Consider the following 25,696-nt stretch of genomic DNA (forward strand, 5'->3'; position numbering starts at 1 on the left):
TTTATGTCACAGCAAAATGTCTATTACAAAATACATTGGCGAAACATTTTTGCCAGCCACAAGCTAAATGAATTTAGCTCCTTGTCTACTTTTATCTCTGTCTGCTGTGGCCTCCCTTTTAGCAAGTTAATCTCCAGCAATATGCTATATTCTTAGTGAATCTACCTTCCCTACATAAATAAATCTACTATTAATGTACCTATCTGGCTTCAGTTGCCTGCTAAAAAAAGCACGTAAGATAGGAAGTAGATTATAATGTACCCTAAAAACAAACACTTATCAAAATACACAACACTGCACGTCAAAGCTTCCATGTGGCTTTTGCATTGTGAAAATGAATTATGACTTCTGTATAACCAGAAGGTAAAAATTGAATGCCTGCTATAGCAGCATATCAATTGTTTGGGAGCAGTAGGAACTGCGCTGGTGATGCAGAAGCTGGTGTTCATTTGTCTAGAATCTCATGCAGGAACAACAGTAATCCAAATGATGTACTTCCTTATAAATAATGCATGTCTCCTCTTTGCATACAGCTCCAGGATGACATGTATGATGTGGAAAATATTGCCTTGCTATATATGTACTTTCCTTCTGCGAGTGAGTACTCTTCAGAGGAGGCAATAGCCCTTTTTCAGCTGCTTAATTTGAAATCCTGCCTTCTGACCCTGGTGTACTTACTGTGCATCCTGTGTCATGATGATTTGCATTATTCTGCAAATTCAGCTCAGTTCATTGTGGGAGCACAAAAAGCAACCCCAGTACAACTGCAGACAGTCCATATTCCTGATTATTTCTGGTATGTCCTTTCTGCTTTGGGCCCATTATATTTATTAACTATTTGCATATTCAGTCTTGAATTTCAGTGTGGGTTTGAGGACAATAAAATACACTGATGGAGCTGTTGTCATTTGGATCCAAAGTAAATTCTCAGTTTTTGAATTTACTGCCTAATGTTGATTATTGGTTAAGAGAGAATGAATTAATTCATGTCGTATCATATGAGTATTCTAATTGTTGGTGTAACAGTAAATTTATATTCAATGTAAAATCAGTATTCTAAGTCAATTCAGTATGCCAAATTTGGCATAATTTCTCCTTAGCTCAGAACTGGACAGTAAATCCTGCAATATTTTGTGAGGAATTATGTAGAATCACAAATGACACACGGCATTCTCTCCAGTACCTCTATAATATTATATTGCTTGACAGCCAGAATTGTACATTCTATTCCATGTCTGCTGTGATCAAGAGATGAAAATTTTTTTTAAAACTGCAATAGTTGGAAATCTGAAATAAAAACAGAAAATGCTGGAAATGGTCAGCAGATCAGACAGCTTCTGTGGAAGGAGAAACATAACTAACATTTCAGGTCAGAGATTTTTCATCAGAGCTGGGAAAATCTGTCAAATCATATGAAGGAAAATATATACAGGGAAATTACTATATAATAATGGTTTTCATTGTTATGAATGCAATATGTTGCTGAAATTTCAGATTTTGAAGTACTATAACCACCTTCTCAAGGACATTGGGGGATGGGCAATATATATCAACCTTCCTGCAGCTGCCCATATAAATAAATAACAATATAGGCTGCTGTGTTTGCTTAAAAAAAGCTGTGATTATGCTTCAACAGCAATTATTTAGCTATAAAGATTTTGGGGGTGTCCTGAAGATGAAGTTGCTATGTAGATGCATTCTTTCACATTTGCCTTAAGAATTCAAGGAAACATGAAGTCAGAACAGAAAATGCCACAAATACTCGGTGAAACAGGCAGTACTTGTGGAGAAGGAAACTGAGTTAATGACCTGGATTTTAAGATCCGTAGGCAGATGAAACTAGGAACAAATTAACTGACAGCTGTTTTGAAAGTAACAGAATATCACAAGGTACCCTCCAACCTACCAACATCCGCATTCAGCCCAAGCACACCAGGCTGCATGCAAGTAGCCCCACCTTGGGAAGGTGGTTTGCCAAGTTCTACAAAGGAATAGCTCACTAAGAGCAATGTTAACAGAATTTTTTAACTTTAACTCAGTGCACACAGGCTTTATAAGTTTTTTGGAACCCTCTAGTGAAGGAAAGAAGAGAGCAGAGCAGAATCAGATGAGTTGTGAATTGACAGGCATATCTATGACTAACTATTGCAAAATGTGGCTGAGTATCAGTGGCTGCTGCACAGACAGAAAATGAGGGATTTCACGGACAGAAAGTGTTGGGTATTTCTACAGAGTAAATTGGAGTAAGAAAAAATTTAGAAGGGCAGATTGAGGAGGTTCGATGAAACACTCACATTCTGCAAATGTATGTGTTACTGAACTCACATTTCTTGATCAGATGAGATCAGTAATCTGTTCACAGCATTGAATTTCCATGTCTTTCATATGTTTACACTTCTATACAACATAGGAGAATATCGAACCCTTCGAGTGTGTGCCAATTCTCAGAGCAATCCCATCAATCCCATTCCCCTACTTGTTTCCCTGTAGCCTGTTACCTCACATGCCCACTACCAACCCCTTTTCCCCCTCCACAAATTCTCCCATCTGTTACCTATATTAATCCACACTGTTAATATATAGTGGACAATTAACCTAACAACCAGGATGTTCTGGGGATGTGAGAGGAAACCAGTGAATGTGAGGGAAACCCATTTGGTCACAGGGAGAATGTGCAAATCCACATGGACAGCACAGAGTCTCTTAAGCTGTGAGACAGCTGTATCATCTACACTGCCAATTCAAGTGGGAGGGATCATATTCCTGCTACTTTCCTTACCTCCAGGCAGGCATTCTTATTCTTTTTGTTAGACTGCTTCCTCCCATTATTATGTCTCTGCAGAACCTGACAGTTCTTAAATGGATCTCAACTAACTTCAAACTAAAGTCACTAAACCCAAGGACACCTTGACTGGTTGGATCTCTATTTTTGCTATTGCTTTCCCTGTGCAGCCAATTCCAGAATTGATCAAATATCATATTTGCAATGTCCCTTTAAATAGAAGAACTGACTTTGAGTCATATATGTCCTTGTCAACTGCACTGAACCTAATTGGTTAGGAAACCTGGGTTAAAAAGCTACTAGTAAACATATTGGAGAAATCGATGGGTCCCTCGTGTGCTATTGGATCCCAAGTCCAATCCCAGCCTATTGGAATGTTAAAATTCAGCTCATTGCCTTTCATCTGCAATTTGAAAGTTACCTCTATTTACCTTTTTGCAGGTGCTCTTGATATTTCTTTAAATGTGAGATAAGAGTATATATTTTTTGTAAACTCTCAGTCTTCCTGTATGTTAAACAGAGACTCTTTAGAGTAGAAATTGCATTGTTGGCACATAGTTCAGCTTCTCTATTTGGAATCAGAGTAGATTTTACTCACATTGATAAAATATTGCTTTATAAAGCAGATAATTATTTTTTAATAAAGCTATTAAGTTATTACAGTTTAACATCTGTAAAAGGGACTGTTGGTTAATTATACAATGTAACATTTAAGGTGCAGAGGGTACAAAATATTAATCCATCTGATACAAGCCGATTAAACTATGAAGAAAGACATAACTACATTCCACGTATTATTTTTTAATCTTAAATTATTTGGATTTAAGTTACAACATTCCAGTTGCAGCTTCAATGTTATTGAATATATCGGGACCTTAGATTGCATGTTCAACATTTTTTATGCACATATAAACATGTAAACATTTCTCAGATCTCATACTTTGCTTTAAACCTAGCGATTGATATGGTAGGATAGGGAGATACATTATAACAAAGGCAGCTGGAAGGGATTTTGAATCTAAAGCCAAATATGTAAATTTCTGCTGTGGGTACCTGAGGCTCTAGCAAAAGAAACAATAATAAAAGCAGGAATGAAGAGGAGCTTTATGTTTCCATCTTGATATAGGGAAATCAGATGTATCTGATTCACTAGCTTAAAATCAAAATACTGCAGATGCTGAAAATCTGAAATGAAAATGGAATTGCTGAAAATACTCAGCAGGTTTGGCAACATGCATGGAGAAAGAAACAGAGTAACATTTTAGCTTGATGACCTTTTATCAGAATATTAAAAAACTAGATATCAAACATATTTTAAGTGCAGAAAGTGGTCAGAGGTTGAGAGAACACTGGGGATGTCAGTGATAGGGTGGAGACCAAGAGAGACCAGGACGTATTTCCAAATCAGAGAGGGTAGCTAAGGCTTGTTAATGACAGACGATGTGTCCAGTGAAGATGTACATCGGAGATAAATGAAAACAGAGAAGACAAAAAAGTACAGAGAAAAATGCTGAATCTGTAATATATAGACAGAGAGATAAAACACAGCAGATGTTGGAAATCTGAAATAAAAACAATGTGCCAGAAATATCTAGCAGTCTGTTTTCTTGGTTTTGATGAAAGCTCAGCAACCCGAAAAGTTGACTATGTTTTTCTCTCCAGTGGTGCTGCCTGACTTGCTGAGTAATTCCAGCATTTTCTGTTTTTATTTTTGGTTCACTCTTGTCCTTCAGGGAAGGAAATCTGCTGTCAGTATTGTCTATATGTGGTACTGAACCTGCATCAATGTGTTGACTCTGAAATGGCCCAGCAATTATAATCAAACTGCTATGTTTAAATAAAATAAACAAAACAAAGAGGGTGGACTTATACACTAAGCAAGGCATTGGATTTGGACATGGCAAAGTTGCTGTCATCCCAGAAGACCTTGCAAAGTGTTCTTCATTAATATCTGGGATTAGTGCCTAGACTGAAAGAGCCAACCTACAGACTAGTCAGAAACAACCTGAGACATTTGCATTCACAAATCATAGTTCTCTGCCAATGTCCCAGTCTCTCCCGAAATAACCCCTGAATACGTCCTGTCCCAGTGGCATGACATGCTCAGCAGAAGTGGCAGCAAAGTATCTACTACGCAAACAGGAAAGAGTGATTCTGGGAGTCCCCAACTTTGTCTCTGAACCTTGTGGAGGTTTGAGGACATCTCATAGAATCATAGAATCATAGAACAGTGCAGCACAATACAGGCCCTTCAGTCCACAATGTTGTGCCGCCCTTTAAACCTCGCCTAAAACTATCTACCCTCTCCCTCCCCCATATCCCTCTATTTTAAATTCCTCCATATGCTTATCTAGCAATCTCTTGAATTTGACCAATGTTCCTGCCTCCACCACCACCCCAGGCAGCGCATTCCATGCTCCAACCACTCTCTGGGTAAAAAACCTTCCTCTGGCATCTCTCTTGAACTTCCCACTCATTACTTTAAAGTCATGCCCTCTTGTATTGAGCATTGGTGCCCTGGGGAAGAGGCGCTGGCCATCTACTCTATCTATTCCTCTTAATATCTTGTGCACCTCTATCATGTCTCCTCTCATCTTCCTTCTCTCCAAAGTGTAAAGCCCTAGCTCCCTTAGTCTTTCCTCATAATCCATACTCTCTAAACCAGGCAGCATTCTGGTTAATCTCCTCTACACCCTTTCCAATGCTTCCACATCCTTCCTATAATGAGGTGACTAGATCTGATCAAATACAGCTAAAGAAGCCTATAGGCAGCCATCCTGTCTCAGGTGATGAACCTGCACCCCCAACATTGAGCCACAGTTGGAAGAGACAATGAGAGTAATAAGGGTACAGAATGTACTCTGAGTTGGGAACTTCAATATCCACTGACAAGAGTGGCATGGTAGTATGACCACTATCTGAGCTGCCCAAGTCCAGAAGGACATAACTAATACAATGGGTCAGTAGCAGTTGGTGAAAGAACCAACATTAAGGATACTTGTCATCACCAACCTACCTGTTGCAGATACATCTGTCCATGACAGAAATGGTGGAGGTGAACTCTACAAAGTCATTGTGAAGCTAAAGCCATATTTACATTAAGGATTTTCTCCACTATGTCATGTGATGTTATCTTCATTTCTAATGGGATAGATCAAGTGCAGATATAGCAGCTCAAAACTGGGCATCCATAAGGTGCCACGGGCCATCTACTGGGTAATGAAGCTGTGGATGCTTAACAGGGATATCCCCAAATAATCTTCTTCCTGTTGCTATTCAGTTTCAGCCTCATGGGTCTCAAATTCCAGGTTTCCTTGCTTCTCAAACTCTAACTTGCTTCTCAGTTTACAGATAGTGCAGCATGCACAATGAAGAAGTATCTGCATCTGCTTTGAGTGTGCTATACATCAATCCTGGGCTGATTCAAACAAGGAAATCACATATTGAGAAATCACTCCTATCCTGGTAGTTTTGTGGCTCTCACTGTGTCTGTGCTCAGCTTCTGCAGTTGGAGAGTACATGGTGTGAGGGGGAAGGGAAGAAGAGGCCGTTTCTTCTTCTCCTGTAGGCAGTGCAGTCTCACTGAAGATGAATCTTCATACTTCTGGAAAAATGGCCTTCCACATAAAGAAGCCCTGGGTTTACTATCCTTGAAGTTATTCTCCTTAAATTCTTTCCCAGGTCCTTAAAATCTGCCTACTAGATCTCATTCTTTTTTTATCCTAGGTTGTTGGTTCCAAAGTGTACCATAACTATTTTTCACTTCCTTCCCCCAACAGAATATCCTGCACAATGTCAACCATGTGCTTTATCTCAGCACCAGGAGGTAATAGCCCATGGGGACTCTTGTTGATAGCTATAGAAATGCCTATCTGCCCCTCACAAGCCCCCCCCCCAACAATAGAATACCTTATGACTAATGTATTTCTATGCTTCCATGACTCTACATCCGCTCAAAAACCCAGACAATCCTTTTCCCCATGGCTTCATGTTCAGGAAGTCCTTCAAAATGTTGTCACTTCCACTAGTCTCTAATGCTGAATATCACAGGCTTTGAAGGTTCCTGCTCTTCTTGCTTTTTCCAATGGCCACCTACTTGCTATCCTAAGCTCTCTCTGACCACAGGGTACCCATCTGCTAGAACACTGATTTCTGGAAATTCCCAGCCTCTCTAATGTTCTTCATGGATGCCAGCTGCCCCTCAACTCAGGAAGCTATAATCATAGCAACTAGAGGCACTTCCTGCACACAGGCAGAATCCAGAAGTTCCTACATGGTACAGGAATGACAGACAGTAGGTCTTGGTATTACTGCATTGTGGCTCCGGGGAATCAAAAGACTTACAAATGAGTTGTTCGGAAGCTGAAATGGAGTTATTATTAATTTCTGTCAATGGAATTACTGTTTCTGTCAATGTCAAGTTAGAATATGAAGATTGCAAAATGGAACATCATTGTTTGGCTGTAATTCAATTAACGTAGTTAATGTGTAAGTCAGTTTAAATATCTTTATTCCAAATATACAAAAAAATAAGGACTATTGACAATTCTAAAACATGAAGAGATAGCTAATAACATATAAAGTCATTTAGCCAATCATCTCCACTCCACTCCACTCCACTCCTCCAACAAGCTATATACAAACTGTGTTCTCTCAACATATTATTTCTGTTGATTAAATCCATTGATTTTTTTCCCTAATTATCAAAGTGCATAAGGACAAATATCAGGATCGCACACTAATATCACCATCTATAACATTTAACCATGCTCAATTCACAGTTGTTATTTGCAGAATTGTAATCATAGTATTTTGTAAGTTATTTGAACATCTGTATCCATAATTAATCTTTCGTCCCTTTCTTAACTACAGTCATCCAACAAAAAGTTAGTAATCGTCATTATATTTACTGCTTCTGAAGGAACATGAGAGTGAATCATAGGATCACATTATCATTGCAGATTATTTACCCTATCAAGGCTACACCAACTATTTGTAAAAGAAACCCAACTAGTCTAATCTATTTTTTTCTTTAAATACTTATCCAGTTCCTCTTTCAAATCCACCTCTCAGACAGTGTGTTTGAGATAAAACCTGGGCAATACAGGATTAGGTTTCTTCTAATGTCTCATTTGGAGCTTTTGCTAATTATCTTTGATTCTTGTTCCTTCTTCCAATGGAAACAACTTCATTATAATAATTAATATATATCAAGAAAACCAATGGACCCAGAAGAACATTCCTGCAAATTTTATTTTAATTCAAAATACTGTTTACTACTCCTCCTTGTTTCCACTGCCTCTTTAGTTCCGTTGGCTTATATAACATTACATAGGATTTTTTTGTATTTCCTGGGATCTGAGCATCACTGGTAAGGCCAGCATTTATTGCCCGTTCTTAATTGCCCTTGAGAAATTGAGCTGCTTTCTTGAATCACTGCAGTTCCTTTGGACAAGGTGCTATTAATTCCAGGATTTAGGCAACGAAGGACCACTGATAAGCAAGGATGGTATACAACTTGCAGGATAACCATGTATCTGCTGCCCTTTTTCATCTTGGTGGCAGAGCTCATGGGTTTGGGGATTGGTATTAGAGTAACTGCAGTGTATTTTGTAGATAGTATACACTGAAGTCTCTGTTCACTGATGGTGGAGCTAATGGAATGTTTAGGGTAGTGGATAGGATGCCAGTCAAGAGGACTGCTTTGTCCTCGATGGTGTTGAGCTACTTGAGAGTTGTTGGAAATGCACCTACTCAGGCAAGTAGAGAGTATTCCATCACACATTTCAGTCCTGATGCAGGGGTTTGACCTGAAAGTCGATAGTTCCTTTCAAATCCGCTTGCTAGAAATTTGGAGCTATCTGTTGTGCCATTGTACTGCCCACACACATCCCTTTTCTTTAGTGTATTTATCATCTTAGGTACCTACTGGTACTGTGGCACTGTAATAGGGCTCTGCTGTCTCTTCCATGGATTTTTAAAAATTATGTGGATGCAATTCATCAGAATTATGTTTTATTCTATTTGAGTGTGATTAGTTTCCTTAATCTATCCCCATTCCTGGATGAAATGCACTCGTTTCTTTACTCACCTCATTTAGCAGTATCATGTTTATTTCCTTCATCATCCTGGAAAATAACGAAGCATGTTGATGTTTTAATATTTCTACTATTTCCCTGTGTATTGTCCATGGGATTCAAATTTGCTGATAAGCATCTTGTGGCACTTCATCAAATGTCTTCTGAAAGGTGATATATGCAACGTCAACATCATTTCCCTCTATAAAAGTATCACAGTAAACAGAATGAAATAAAATTTTCCTTTTTTAACAGTTCGAGACTGGCTTTTGTCTACTAATCCTCTCCTGTCTAAGTGACTATTTATTTTGTCTGGGTAATTCTTTTTGAGCACTATCCCACCAAGGTTAGACAGGGCCACTGCTTTCATGAAAATAAGAGATAAATCAGAAGTCAAATTTTAGAATGAAGCAAAGATGTCAATGAAGTTATTTATTTTCAGAAAGTAATTGAATGTTATATTGATTAAAACAATAGATTGCTGAAAATTAAAATTCAAAAAAGCACACATCCAAAAGATAGAACATATTATTGAAACAGTATTTAATATAACCTTTGCAGCAAATATAATAACACAGTAGTAGATCAGCCCTGTTGCATGGTCACAGATTTGATTTCATTTAGGTAACTTTTTCATTGAATATCTAAAAAGGACAATTGCCTTTGATAATTTAATTTCCATTCTGAAGGGCTGGTAGGAGAAAACAAAAATATGTAGTAATCCAGTGCAAGTTTAGCTTTTTGGTAGATATAATTCAGAAATATCACAGTGGGGGTCTAGAGATGGTCAGGACAAAAGTACAGAACATAGATCAGTTGAAGCAGAGAATTGTAAGTTTTGTGCTTAATTATCCCTGAAGAAAGTGACAAAGAGCTCCAAATTAAGTAAATAATGTATTCCTATTGCTGATAACATACAAACTTTATTAAAAACAACAGAATTCAACTGCCTTTGGAGATAAATATTAAATTTCATTACAATGCACTATGGCTTACTACTTCCTGAATCTGGTATAGCAGAGCAAAGCTCAATCTAATGGATCAAAGTTATTTTCTTGAGAAAATTGGAATTGGAATTGGTTTATTATTGTCACTTGTACCAAAGTACAGTGAAAAACTTGTCTTGCATACCGTTCAAACAGATTAATTCATTACTCAGTGCATTGAGGTAGTACAAGGTAAAACAGTAACAGAATGCAGAATAAAGTGTAACAGCTACATCAGTGCAGGTAGACAATTAGGTGCAAGGTCATAACGAAGTAGATTGTGAGGTCAAGAGTCCATCTTATTGTACTAGCGAACCATTCAATGGTCTTGTAACAATGGGATAGGAGCTGTCCTTGAGCCTGGTGATACATGCTCTCAGGCTTTTGTATCTTCTGCCTTATGGGAGAGGGGAGAAGAGATAATGTCTGGAGTGGATGGCATCTTTGATTATGCTGGCTGCTTTACAGAGGCAGTGAGAAGTATAGACAGAGTCCATGGAGGGGAGGCTTGTTTCATGATGTGCTAAGCTGTGTGCAGAACTCTCTGAAGTTTCTTGCAGTCATGGGCTGAGCAGTTGCCATACCAAGCCATGATGCATCCAGATAGGATGCTTTCTGTGGTGCATCAATAAAAATTGGTGAGTGTCAGAGGGATAATAAACAATAGTCTAATGTTGGTGTCTTTACTGTCTAGATGTTCCAGAGATGAGTGTAGGGCTAAGGAGATGGCGTCCGCCGTAGACCTGTTTCAGCAATGGGTGAATTGCAGTGGGTTGAGGTTGTCTGGGAGGCTGGAGTTAATAAGCTAAGGCTGGAGTTAAGCCTTTTGAAGCACTTCATGATGGTAGATGTCAGAGCCACCAGAGCTACCTTGTTTTTCTTAGGCACTGGATGATGGTGGTCTTCTTAAAGCAGATGGGAACCTTAGTTTGAAGCAGCGAGAGGTTAAAAATGTCTTCAAATACCCTGCCAGCTGATCCGCACAGGATCTAAGGACACGGCCAGGGACAACATCTGATCCAGTTGCAAAGAGAAGTGTTGAGTCCCAGGTCTCGGAGTTTGGTGATAAATCTGCTTGGAACTATAGTGTTGAAGGCAGAGCCAGGCCAGATACTTTCCGTGGGTTCACCCTCTAGAAGACTGATCTTACATCCACAATGGTGACTATGGGTTCAGGTGCATTTGAGACTGTCAGGGTGGATGGTGACATACTAATCCCCTTCTGTTCAAAATGTGCATAGAATCAGGAAGGGATGCGCTGTTGTCGGCGATGCTGCCCGACTTCGTTTTGTGACTCATTATAGCATGTAAGCCCTGCCACAACTGGCAGCTGGTCTGGGACTCAATTTTAGACTGGTATTATCTCTTGGCATCCCTGGTAGCTTTACAGAAGTTGTATCTCGATTTCTTGAATAGGTCAGGGTCACCTGATCTGAATGTTGCAGTCTTAGACTGCAGTAGGGAGTGGATCTCCTGGTTCATCCATGGTTTCCATTTGGGAACACCCAAATTGTCTTCTTTGGTACACAGTCCTCAAGACAGTTGTTGATAAAGTCTGTGATGGTGATGACATACTCATCTAGGCTGGTAGCTGAGTCTTTGAACATGGACCAGTCTACCAATTCAAAGCAGTCGCGTAGAAGCTCATCTGTTTCCTCAGACCAGCACTGCACAGCTTTCTGTACTGGATCCTCCTGTTTCAGCTTCTGTTTCTGCAGGGAGAAGGAGCACAGCCTGGTCGTCTGATTTACCAAAGTGTGGGCGAGGGGTGGCTTGGTAGGCATCTTTGATGGTTGTATAGCAATGATCAACGGTGCTTAGGCCTCACCTTGCTGGCTGATTTTGCTGTGTAAGCTGTATGAAAAATTGTCTTATATGTTTTCATTGACCAGAAATTTAATCGCTTCTAAAAGTAATTTAAGGCTAAGTACTATGCATGGGCGGAATACTTATTATTATTAATATTTTCTTGTGGAATTAAAAAAATAATTGAAGATTTACTGACTTTTTTACTATGATAGTTTGTAATAATAACGTGCAACTTGAACATAAAATCTGCAATATATTTGTATTTTAAATTAGTAATTAATTAAAACATTCATATAATTATAATTTACAAAGATTAACAAAAACTAGTTGATACAAATGGATTGGGTTATTTACAAAAAACAATCATTTGAAGGTTTATGAAAGTCAGTCGTGGAAAAATATGTTTCTCACTCGGTTTGCTACAAACTTGCTTAATATTATTCTCATGACAATAATATTTATTGCGAAAGACATTACAGTATCAGTAATCTACCTTTCTGTCGATCATGTCAATAATTGTTACAGTCGAATAAAGTAATCAAATAATGGCCGTCAAGTATATAAGTGTCCACACATGTGAGGAAATGACCTATTGCCCAAAACGTAGAACAATGTAATGAGTAAGCGGGAGAATTTTCTGAAAGTAGATATTCTAATTACAAGATTTTAATAAAGCACCTATTCAAGTACTGATTTTTCTTAAATTCCGCAGCGCATAACTTCTTTTTACCTCTGTAGACCACTTGAACTAAACTCACAATGCTACAATATTAAAAACAAAGTAACAGGTTGCTATGAGAGTGTGCTGATTTATTCTATTGGCGAATTACAAAGAAATTAAAAAGAATGCCGCTAGTCTTAACCTGTTTAACGGGATTGTATGACAGCTTCCATGTTTGCAGGACAACCCCTTGTGTTCTATGATGCTTCCCCAACCTCGTGAATAGACGATTCATCTCTGAGAAACGCTCTGCAAACCTATCAAAGGGATAGGTCCGCAGTGAAGGAAACATATTTATACTAAAACTGAAAACGTAATTATTTCGGACAGGCATAAGCGCTTCAGCGAACCCTTGAATCATAGTAGTCTGCAATCCCTATGTACATTGCGATGATCGCTCAGAGAATGCCTCCCCGTCTAAATGGATACAAAGGATTGGGAAACGGAGATGAATGAATCAAAAGTAACGTTAAGGATTGCATCCTCAGGGCAAATAGTTGTTTATTTCATAGGAGCCGGTTTCTGATCTGAAACTCCAACTTATTTCACTGCAAATTGATTTTCTTCTCAGATTGCTTCACAACCTGGGCTGGTCTATAATTTCCTGAATGGAGGGGTTGCGCAAGAAAAAGGTTGGAATCAAGTCACATGTCAATCAAGGGGATTTTCGGTTTCTTTGATCCAATCGGATCCAGAACAGGCAGGATTGACTACAATTCCCATCATCCCTGGCGGTAGACTCAAGCGGTACGTCAATCAGGAATGGAACAGTCCAATGAGGTGCCAGGTTCCAGTCTGGACTTCCGGTTGGTGAGATTTCGACCGTTAGCGCAAATTTTCTCAGTGCGAGTGAGGCATGGCACCTGTATGAGGGACATCTGGTCGGACAGCTCTTGTCATCAATGCCTTCTTCGAAAATGCTTTTTAATGTAATTAAATATATATATTTATTACCAGGTGATAATTCCATTATCTCCATAATTTAATTTTTGTTTTCTCGAGAGAATAATTTTGAGGATTGGGGAAGAGGCGACGGCGAGGTGTCCAGTTTTTTTAAAAAAAAATATAATAATAAAATTTAGGGAATAAATACATGATGAAGAAGTTTAATTTCCGCAAGGTGTTGGACGGTTTGACAGCGGCGTCTTCGCCGGCTCACCCTGGCAGCGGTGGACTCGGATCCGGGGCAGGGGGCAGTGGAGGCGGTGTCAGTAGCGGAGGAGGCAGCGGCAGTGGTAGCGGCGGCGGTGGTACCTCGGGAGGAGGGAGAGGAGGAGCTGGGGATGCGGAAATACCCGAGACACTCACGTCGGATCACTTCCAGATCTGTAAGGTAATGGAAATAAACATCTTCAGAGAAAAAGACTGTAGGCAAAGGGCGAATGGAATGCACTTGACTTATTGTTGATATGCAATTAAAATAAGGTGCATTGATCTCCGCGTGACTATTGGAGTCTGAAATAACGTTTGAAAACTTTTACACTAAGAGCTCAGTCACGATTTTTCTAATACCGAGTCCAAATAATGAAGGTGGATGTTAGAATTATTGGTAATCCTAAGGGACTGATTGTATTAATATCTAATTAATTTTCTCAATGACTATTAAAGGTATATTATGATTAATATAAAAAAGCATTGTAGATAATGCTAATCGTTTTTGTAAGGGGAGAGAAAGCATCGTTTTGTTTTTGTTTTAAAATTAATTTAATTTATTGTATTTGAATCATTGCAAATCGTAATGAGGGAATTAATGAATAATGCAGGAATATTTAAATTTAAATTAAATTGTATGTAAATTAATCGAAATCAAAATATTGCATGTAAAAGCAAGCTCAATTTATGAAACATACTTGAAGTCAGTAAGTGTATCCTACATACATGCAGTGCTAAGGAGGTGGAGGTGCCAGAAACGTCTCACCTTAGAAGATACTAAGAAGAGACAACGTATGCTATGTTGACATGATAAAATAGGATGCAGTTACTTAAAATGCCTATCCTTGAACTTGTCAAAATGAGTTTAGCACTTACATTACCTTTCTTTAGATATATTCATTTCAAACTAAGATGTCAAACATAAATTGAAGTAAGCAGCAAGCTAAGAGAATTCAAGGGCAAAATGAAAAGGCTGTTTTTATTCTCCCCCCCCCCACCCTTCCCCATGTCGTGAAAGGTCTTAGTCTGTGAAAATATCACTCAGAAACACTACTATGTAAACAAAGATATGTATTTGAAACAGTGCCTCTTATTGGAAATGGATAATTCTTGGTCACAAGGAATGTAGCTTTCTTCTGTAAGTGCAATATATAATAGGTGATATTGTGATTTTTTTTCAAAAGGATAGCAGTCACTGATGACATTAACATTTTGAAACTTGAAATAAACATGTAAGGCATTTACTACAATAATTCTGTTTAAAAAGGTTGTCAGTAGATATTTTATTCTTAATTTTGAAAATGTTTTTATATGTAAGATAGGCATACAAAAATGAACTAAATGTGCAATCTGTTCTTTATAGAATATGTAAAGGTTTAAAACTATTTCTAGAATTACTGAGTTGTTTATAACAACTATGTGTGGAATATGAAAGTTATTTCTTCCTTGCAAAATAAATGATGCAATGATGTTGAGCTTCTGAAATGCTAAGGACCAGTTGTATGTCAAAATATGTGTTACTTACAAATCACCATATGTGAACTGCAATTCAAATAAAACATCTTAGTTGTGATTATCTTACACCAGAGAGCAATTTAGGGGGGTGGGGGGTTGGTTTCACTGGGCAAAGTAAGTTTTCAGAAAGTAGATTTAATTCTATGCATTCTGTAGTGACGCAGCAATTGACGTGATAGCCTTGCAAAGATTATCGTGCTGTTGGTTCATGCTATCATGCAGATGTTTGATTGCTGAGAATCTCTGAATATTGTAATGTAACTGTGAATCAATGATATTCTTGTGGCAGAAATTTTAGTCATGTATACAAATATACCGCAGAAATAATTTCCTGTAACGTATTTTAATATTTTAGAAAAAAAAATGTATACTGGAATATCAAAGATACGTTAATAAGTAACCATGCAACTAAATGTTGTAACAGACTTGGGTAACCAATTCTTTCTTTGGTCTCTTGTCTAGTGTTTGAAATGTGCATAAATTATTTCCTGTAATTTAAGAATATTACAAGTATTATCAAGGTGTAATGAGTACAACAGTTTGCATTAAAGTATAAGAAGGGAGTTTAAACCACTTAAATGACAATAGATGTGACAGACAGTTAGGTTGAGGGGGAGTGGGTGGAGTAAGGGTGTTCAACGTTCCAAAAAAATTGTGTTTCTGCCAAACACAATTATTTTTTTAATTTAAAATCCAGCCAATTTACACTTTTCATTGGTATCTATGCTTGGCAAATTCATTGTTATTAAAATTCAGTTTAATGAACTTAAAGTTGGTGAATTGATTATGAACATTCCAACCCTATAAATGTGTCCTGAATAGGTTCAGGATGTGGAGGGACTAACCAGCAGTTTAGAAGCCTACAGATGTTCTTCGCTCATGCTTATTCTTATATTTATTTACTGTAATGCATTTTTGGTCGATTATGTACCTGATTACATATTTGTAATCATGTATGTTCTCTAATTTTAATGAAACATCCTGTGGAAGGGTTAACTATTCTTTCATTCATGCTTAGATAATTAAAACATGTTTGAATATCCCTTTGGGCATTAAATATGAAGGGAAGTGATTTATTGATTTTTTTTAAATATTGAAGTGAGCAACTGCATAACTAATGAGCATTGCAGACTTGAGAACTAGGCGGTCTTTTTAAAATCAATAACAATTAATTTCTGTTTTAGGTTTGTAGTTTCAGAGAAAAGCTTAGTTCATTTTTTTAAAAATGGACATTACTTGGGTATGTTGTGGTACAAACAGTATATCGGGTACAGTCTATGCAAACTGAGGTGGTGACGTTTGGTAAAAATGCTTTATTGGATGTCAACAAAATAATATACAGACAAAATATTGATATCTAACGAAATGAAAGGGAAAACTCTGAAGGAAAGGTGCTGCAGGTCCCTTGCCAACAATAACAACTACTTTAAGGGGATGGATGGGGCATGAGGGAAGCATAATATTTGGTAATGCAGTTCAGTTGATTGAATATTCTACACATTTATGGATACCTTTCATTCCCCAGATAAAAGACGGACATTAGACTTGATGTTCTGGATATATGGTTTTGATTGTATACAGCGAGGAGCTTAACACTGTATGCATCAAAAATGAGACCATTTTATATATGATATGTGACTTACAAAAGAGAAAAAAAATCGATAAACTTCAGTTTAGATTTTAAATGACTGAAACCTGGAATAGAAAATTGTACAATTGTATTTTCCTAGTACAGAAATGATCCTCTCCTGGAATTGGGTAATAGGCAGTTTAGAGTAAGAGTTAAGTGGAAATGCTGTTTTTTTTTCTTAATTGCATAGCCTCTGTGAAATTAAAATATTGCTTTAACTCAGTTATTTGTCCTTTACAGTTACGATTCATTAATTCAATGCATTAGTCAAAGCCTAATCTCCTTTGGGGCAAGCGATATATTCTTGGAAATCTCAGAATTCCTGTATCAACAGGATTGGTGCCATGATACAGAAATTTCATCTTTCTCAGTGATGTGTTAATCATATTCCCTGCCGATATATGAATAAATCTGTCAGAATTCCTGTAACAAACACTTTGATATAAAGATCTTGCCAGGATTGAATAAAACTTTCTTTATTATTGCGTCACCTTTCAACAGTTAGTTGAAGATAACAGATATTTCTCCAGATAACATTTGGAGTACTTGACTAGTGCAGTTGCTGTGATCTTTTTGCTTCACAGTTCTAGAGATCCAGTTTTGATTTTGACTTTTGGTGCTGTCTCTGTGGAGTTTGTACATTTTCCCTGTGACTGCATGGGTTTTCCCTGGGTACTCTGGTTTCCTCCCCATCCTAAAACATTTGCTGGTAGTTGGATTAATTGGTTGCTAAGAATTGTTGCTCTAGTACAGCTGAGTGGTAGGAGATTCAAGGAAGTGATGATAGGCAGGTGTGAGAGAATAGATTGTAGGTAAATAAATGGGGCAGTGGAATGCTCAGAGCTGGCTTGGACTCAGTAGGCCAAATGGTCTCTTTCTCTGTCATCTGGAAAATATGAAATGGTGTAGGTATCTAAATGCAGTTTCTTGCTGACACAAAGGATGCTCACATGATGAAATTGAAATATGATTTTGAAACTTAGTTGTATTGTTTTCATAGGAATTTGGTGTTACATTGTGTGAAATATGTGAAATTCCTGTGCATTTAAAGTAATTCTTTGTATTACAAAATGTTAATTAATTTTAAAATCAATGGTTGGCAAAAAATGACATTTTGCATGAATAACATTAATTTATGTATTTTTTTATTTTGTCAGATAAAACTTAGACTTTTAGGCTGTGGTTATTGTGGAGATTAGATGGGCAGAGAAACTTGATCATGGGTTTTTGATCACGATTGAATCAAGTAGAAAGGAAGCGAGCTGAAAATGCATTTAATTTTTTCATATCAGGAGGGAAAATTGGAGGAGCATTGGGCTCAGCTGAGCTGGACTTGGCTAGCTGCCTGTGATTCCCACCTTCCTGCATTACAGAAGGCCAAACAAGCTGTCTCTCTATACTCAGAAGGTGTAGGCCTTGGGCAGCATACTACTGATTCCCTGTCCCAGAACATCCTGACAGCCCTTGACAAGTAAAAAGTTGGAAGTGGCACCTTTTTATCTGATATTCACACACATTTAAACAAAATCAAGATGGTGTTAAATACATTTTAAAAATTGTAAAAAATAATTAAAAGTCAACACAAATTATTTGTGTTTAGTTAATTTTAATGGCGAAAATAAATTAAAAAAAACAATTTAGCTTGTGTCTTTCTTCCTGATCTCCAGGCCAGAAATTCCCATTCAAATAAATGGTAATTGCATTCCTACAGTGGTGTGGCGGGTATAGTGTTGGAGTGTCAAGTTTCTTCAGTGTGATGTTAGGGAATCCCAGCACGATTGAGTTCTGCCATTGGACTCCATGTCAAGTCCAGCAACAGAGCAGAGTGACAGACGTTCTGGCATTTACTGCTCAGCACGTCCTGGACTTGCATGTGGATCCATGTAAATATGGGAATTAAAATCTGGGAACTGCTGAGCTCTGCCAGTTCCCTTTAGAACCACAAGCCACAGCTAGCATGGTGTGATTTAGTATGTCAGGCTGATTTGTTTCTTGCATGGACTTTTATATTTCATAGGAACTGGGCATTCAACCAGATGATTCCTATCTTCAGATAAGATTGACAATTAAAAGAAAGTAAAAATAATGACTGAAGCTCATTTAATAAAATAATAATTAAGCTGAATTTTATTATTTTTGACTACTTGTAAAGCTATAATAAGCTGCTTTTCTCTCATAATCACCTCAACTTTATCCAATGTGAATCTGAAATCTTAAAAGCATATTTAATTAACTAAGCATAAAAAAGTTTGCTTTTATGAATACACCTCAAGGTTAATTTTGATTGTTTAAAATTTTGGACTGTCCCATGAACATAAGCCTATTCTGCTATTCAATGAAATCCTCATTCATAAGGCCCTTGCTTGAACTCTACTTTCTTGGCCAATCCCTGTAACCCTTTACTCTTGGGCTTTTTATTTCTTAAGTGTTGGGGCTCAAACTTTTTTTATGTCAGGACCCAGAAGCAATGGCTTCTTCAAGAGCGATCTTATGTTTCACTATGGAAATATTTTCCAGTTCTTTTCCTGGCATCCTTTATGTTTGCTGATTGATTTTCAAAGTTTCCATGACGCAGCACTTGGAATATTGTGTTCAGTTTTGGTCACCCAGCTATAGGAAAAATGTAACTAAACTGGAAAGAGTGCAGAAAAGATTTAGAAGGATGCTGCCAGGACTTAAGGGACTGAGTTATAGGGCAAGGTTGGACAGGCTAGGATTTTATTCCTTAAAGTGTAAGATACTGAGAGGTGATCTTACAGAGGTGTATAAAATCATGAGGGGCATAGATAGGGTGAATGCACTGTCTTTTTCCCAGAGTTGGGGTATCAAGAACTGGGCATAGGTTTAAGGTGAGAGGGGAAAGATTTAAGAGGAACTTAAGGGGCAATTTATTTTACACAAAGGGTGGTATCCATGTGGAATGAGCTGCAGAGGAAGTGGTTCAGGCAGGTACAATAACAACTTTTACAAGACTGTTGGATAGCTACATTGATTAAAAAGTTTAGAAGGTTATGGGCTAAACACTGATATATGGGACTAGCTTGGATGGGGCACCTTGTTTGGCATGGACCAGTTGGGCTAAAGGGCCTGTTTTTGTACCCTATGACCTAATGACTATTAATTGCATTTATGATGTGACCAACTATTAAACATTTTAGCTGCTTTTAGTGCTTTAACTGTTGGAGATAATTCCATTTAGGTCCCAACTTAGTACTTTATATGAGAACTCGGTTTGAATGAAAACCTGCAGACATTATGACTCAGTAGGAGCAACATTGGGAAACCCTGGACTATGAAAATAAAATGTGGTAAAAACAAAAATATACTGAATTAATAAATTAAAGAACAAATTTGTAAAGAAAAAACAAACATTACAATGAGAGCAGTGAGACACTGAAATTTGCTGTGAGGATGTCCATTCTTGGCTCAATCCATTCTTGGCTCAATCTTTGATAAGGCCAGTCTATGCTTATGCTCTGGTCTCTGTTGATTTGTCCATTTTGTTTTTCAGATGTTAAAGTTGAGAAATCAATATTTGCATTGGCTGGAGGTTCCTCATTGTAGCAGTTTTGGAAAAGCATGAGAGATCTCCATGCTAGAGATGAGCTAGCCAGAATTCTCTGATTTTCTTTGCTTCAAAACCATATTTTGTTGCTTTAATCAGCTTGCACTGACACCAATGCTTCCATTTCAGTCAGGCTTAAACTCGTTGCTGAGAATATGGCTGCTACTGAGGGATGCCTTACCCACTAATACTTAAAAATTAATGTTTTTAAGAAAATAATTCTGAAAGTTCTCCTGAGTGCTAGTAATTTGCTCCAATTTGTCAAGGTTTTTATTTAATGTGATATGGAATGAGCTGCCAGAGGAAGTGGTTGAGGCAGCTACATCAACATTTAAAAGGCACTTGGACAGGTACATAGATTGGGAATGTTTAAAGGGATATGGGCCAAGCGTGGGCAAATGAGACTAGCTTAGCTGGGAATATTGATCGGCATGGACCAGTTGGGCCAAAGGGCCTGTTTCCATGCTGTATGACTCTAATGTGAGAGAATTACTATCCCCTTCAAGAAAGGCAGGAAGTACAGGGAATATTCCATGTTCTTCCAGTGCCAGTCTAGTTATGCCAGAATTTCAGATACTGTATGACATGAACCTTTGAAATGAGTTTCAGAGTGATGGGACCTTAGATTCCCTGCCATGAAAAACAACTTTAGTTTGTTCAGCTTTTTGAATATGTCCACCAAATAAGCAACTCTTGACAACCAATTGGTATCAAGAAAAAGGCTTGAAAATTCAGACTTGTTATTCTCCAGAAATGCTTGCACCTCCTCTCTGGGTTCATCCCCATAGATAATCAGCTGAAATCTTTATGGAATTGCAAGTGCTTGTTGGCAGCCCACATCTCTTTACAGAGAGCACTGAACAATCTAGTTTGCATTGGACATGTCTTAATCAAGTTCACTATTTTGACATCTGTGTCTTGCATTTCACTCACGTTAAAATTGCAAAGATTTGGATATCATAGCCTCCTTGTGTAAAATGCAGTGAGTCATTGTTACATTGGGCACATGTTTTTAAATATGAATAAAGCTTGACTTCCAGCCCATTAAATTCCTGGTCTTATCTGTACAGGTCTTGGTGGTTCCTCATTGCAGCAGTTTTGGATAAGCATGAAATATCTCCCAGAGAGATGTGCTAGCCAGAATTCTCTGATTTTGTTTGCTTCAAAACATATTTTGTTGTCTTAATCAGCTTGCACTAATACCAATGCTTCCATATCTCCCTTAAACTTTCCCTATCTCACCTTAGACCTATGCCCTCTACTATTTGACATTTCCACCCTGGGGAAAAAGATTTCATCTACCCTAACTATGCCTCTCATAATTTTGTATAGTTTTATCAGGTCATCCCTCAGCCTCAGATGCTCTGGACAAAACAATCCAAGTTTATCCAACCTCTCTAATAGCTAATAATCTCCAATCCAGTCAACATACTCTTCTGCACCCTCTCCAAAGCCTCCAAGTCCTTCCTGTTGTATGACGACCAGAAATAGATGCAATCCTCCAAATGTGTCTTAACCAAAGTTTTATACAACTGCAACATGACTTCCTGACTTTCCTGATGAATGGCATGCTTGCCTTCACATTCTTTACCACCCTGTCTACTTGTGTTGCCACTTTCAGGGAGCTACGGACTTGCACCCCTAGATTCCTCTCTACAACAATGCTACTGAAGGTCCTGCCATTTACTGTATTACTTTCCTTTTGCATTTGACTTCCCAAAATGCAACTGCAACACCTGACACTTGTCCGGATTAAACCCCATCTCCATCTATTGATCTTCAGCCAGAGACCTGCTCTGACACCACACATCTACGCGAACACGCATTCTACTCACGGCCACAATCTCTCTTGCCTTCTTGTGCTATCCTTATTCTTGCACTCCCCCATGCACAAGCTCCCTTCACCACATACACTTGCAAACTCCTCCACCCTTTCTCTCCCGCTCGCTCTAGGTCAGTTGGCATTTTTCAAACTAATATTTGGAAAGTTAACTTAAAAGAAAATTACAACTTTGCTTAAACCCCTTTGATTAGGGTGAAACATGGAAAATCTTTTACACAATGGCACTAGTATAGTGCAGTTAGAGCTGCTGCCTCACAGTTCCTGTGCCCCAGGTTCAATCTCATCCTCTGGTGCTCTCTGTGGAATATGCCCATTTTCCCTATGACTAAATGGTTCTCCACATTCCCAAGGATGCAATGTTAAGTTAATTGATTGCTGTAAGTTACCCCTAAGTGTAGGTGAGTGGCAGGAGAATTGGGGGAGGGGGGGAGTTGATGGGCATGTGATGGAGAATAGGTTACAGGGAATCAAGTGCACAATAGGACTGATTGGATTGCTCTGAGAGTGGGCATAGATTCAGGGGGCCTAAATACAAGTTATGATCTGAAACTAACTGTCTGATCAATATAGATTCCATTGTGGTTTACCAAGAGAACTGAATAAAAATTTGAAGGCAAGATATTAGCAAGGTTATGGGGAAGGAGCAGATGCTTGGGCAGATGGGATTGCTCTACAAAGTGGCACAGACTTAACAAGCTGAATGACCACCACCTGTGCTGTAAGAAAATGATCTGTGATTATTTTGTAAAACATATGTGGAATACTGAATCACAACGTACATTTTGAATGCTATAGCTCAAATAGTTTTGCATTGTCCTTGCGCTCATTGCCATCAGTTTCATCTTGATGTTCATTTTAATGGAAGAATTGTAACCTTACACAAGGTTGGTGTAGAATAGTAACTCAAGGTTGGTGTAGAATAGTGACTTAAGGTTGCAACTCAATTGATTTTTTTTTGTTATATAATGCTTTAATCTTAAAGGGTTTGGAGTTGTTGATCAAATTCCAGACTTTTGGGTAAAGGTTGCTAGTTTTCAAAATTAATGGCAGCATGTGATGAAGTAATATATGCCAGAGGTAAGAAATATTATTGAGTGACTTGTCTAGTTTTGCTTTTAAAAGGTTTGCATGTATTCAAACAGATACAGTAATAGCTTATATTTCTATAGCATATTTTAACAAAAGAGAATGTTCTTTGTGTTCAATTGTTGGGTGTCAGATGTGAGCAAGGGAGAAATTAAAGGTCTGGCAAAATTGAAAATGGGAAAAGGTTTTGTAAAGTAGTTGTGTTTATGGTGAACACAACAATCCGGAAGCAAAATGGCTAAAAACTCTGCTGTTAAGTGAAAAGGTCTGGTGCAACATGCATGCTAAAGTGAAGCACGTAAGAGAGAAATAAAGGACTGCAGATGCAGGAATCTAGGTGAAAAACACTGATGCTGGATGAACTCAGCAGGCCAGCCAGCCTCCGTGGAGGTAAGCAGGCGGTCAATATTTCGGGTCAGGACCCTTCTTCAGGACTGAAGATAGGAAAAGCGGAAGCCCAATATATAGGATGGAAAAGCAGAGCAGTGATAGGTGGACAAAAGAGGGGAGGTGGGGTGGGTACAAGGTGGTGATAGGTAGATGCAGGTAAGAGATAGTGATAGGCAGGTGTGGGGGAGGAGGGTAGAGCAGATCCACTGGGGGATGGGTCAAAGTGAAGGAGAGAAAGGGAAAAAGAAGGATAGTCTAAGAAAGGGAAGAAGCATGGTGGTGGGGGGGGTGTTTGGGGAAAGGGGGTGGGGATTACTTAAAGTGGGAATTCAATATTCATGCCATTGGGCTGCAAGATTCCAAGACGGAAAATGAGGTGCTGTTCCTCCAGTTTGCGCTTGGAATTCTCCTGGCAGTAGAGGATGCCGAGGACTGACATATCGTGGTAGTGTGGGAGGGGGAGTTGAAGTGACTGGCAACGGGGAGATGCAGATCACGGTTACAGAGGGAGGAGCTGTAATTGAGGTAGCTGTGGGCTTCAGTGGGTTTGTAGAAAATGTTGGTGGATAAGGAATCTCCTGAGATGGAGACGGAAAGATCAAGGAAGGAGAGAGAAGTGTCAGAGATGGTCCAAGTGAATTGAGAGCAGGGTGAAAATTGGTGGCGGAATTTATGAAACTGTTGAGTTCTGCATGGGTACAAGTGGTGGCACCAATGCAGTCATCGATATAGTGGAGAAAGAGTTGAGGAATGGGGCCAGAGTAGACTTGGAACAGAGACTATTCAACGTAGCTAACGAAGAGGTTGGGGCTCGCGCGAGTGCCCATGGCTACACCCTTGGTCTGTAGAAGATGAGAGGAATCGAAGCATATAAGAGCCCAGAGTTGTATTTGTTGTATTTCCCAGGGTTGCAGGGATAGAAGTGATTACAGAGATGGGAGAGAGGTGATGGACATATTTGTTGAGGAAGCTATCAGTGTGGAAGCTGATGCACTAAGGAATAGAGTCAGTAGAAATGGCCAAGAGCAGTGGTGGTAGATTGAAGAGATTTTGGTTAGGGCAGGATGGAATGCAGGGGATAAAGTCTGGATGAATAGGAATTTATAATGGGTAGAACTTGAAAGCCACTAAGAAAGCATTAAAGATTTCAGTGAAAGTATGGAAAGTCAGCATATGGGTAATATTTTGAAATTGGCAATAAGTGTTTGTTGGGATGGATTAATTTTAACCTCAGATAGGGCCCTGAGATTTTATGTTCTCTGGTTGAATTTAAGTGGCACCCAGGAAGGTGTTGGGTCCAAAGACTGAAATGCAGCATTTCTGGGTGGGAAGTAAGAGTATGGATATTGACCTGCTGACGTTGAACCTCAAAGATGGCCCTCATTCCTGACTTGGTAGTCAGATAGTTATGTAGCAGAATACTAGGTTGTAATTGAGGACTATGACAGAGATGTGAACATAATGTGTTGAAAGAGGGAAAGATTGGAAATGAGGTGACAATTAACAAGGGCTAAGTGACTGGGTAATTTCAAGATATTATAACAATTTGGAAAGGGAAAAGATCTGTCTGAAGGGAGCTTAGAAAGCCATTCATCTTATCAAAGTTGTTCTGACTGGGGAAGATCTATTCACTGAGTGTCTTTTATAAAACCATAGAACAATACAGGCCCTTTGGCCCACCATGTTGTGCTGACCTTCAAATCACACCTAAGACTATCTAACCCCTTCCTCCCACATATCCCTCTAACTTAAATTCCTCCACATGCTTATTTAACAATCTCTTGAACTTGACCAACGTATCAGCCTCCACCACCACCCGAGGCAGCGCATTCCATGCACCAACCACTCTCTGAGTAAAAAAACCTCCCTCTGACGTCTCCCTTGAACTTCCCCCCCCCCCCCTCATTACCTTAAAGCCATGCCCTCTTGTATTGAGCATTAGTGCCCTGGGAAAGAGGTGCTGGTTGTCCACTCTATCTATTCCTCTTAATATTTTGTATACCTCTATCATGTCTCCCCTCATCCTCCTCCGCTCCAATGAGTAAAGCCCTAGCTCCTTTAGTCTCTCCTCATAATCCATACTCTCTAATCCAGGCAGCATCCTGGTAAATCTTCTCTGCACCCTTTCCAACGCCTTCAC

The 25,696-nt window shown here is 38.7% G+C and overlaps 1 protein-coding gene across 10 annotated transcripts in view; it reads left to right on the top strand.

Annotated features, from left to right (window-relative positions):
- Nucleotides 1–13,154: 13,154 nt before the first annotated feature.
- Nucleotides 13,155–25,696, top strand: part of stxbp5l (syntaxin binding protein 5L) — a 275,353-nt gene continuing 262,811 nt past the window's right edge. For all 10 annotated transcript variants that reach the window (XM_052013888.1, XM_052013891.1, XM_052013892.1 and 7 more), the window contains exon 1: nt 13,155–13,708. In XM_052013888.1, coding sequence (XP_051869848.1) covers nt 13,469–13,708 — 240 coding nt within the window. In that variant the 5' untranslated portion in view covers nt 13,155–13,468. The remainder of the gene's footprint in view (nt 13,709–25,696) is intronic.

The sequence above is a fragment of the Pristis pectinata genome, chromosome 4 (genome assembly GCF_009764475.1).
Source record: "Pristis pectinata isolate sPriPec2 chromosome 4, sPriPec2.1.pri, whole genome shotgun sequence".
NCBI classification, from domain to species: Eukaryota; Metazoa; Chordata; class Chondrichthyes; order Rhinopristiformes; family Pristidae; genus Pristis; species Pristis pectinata.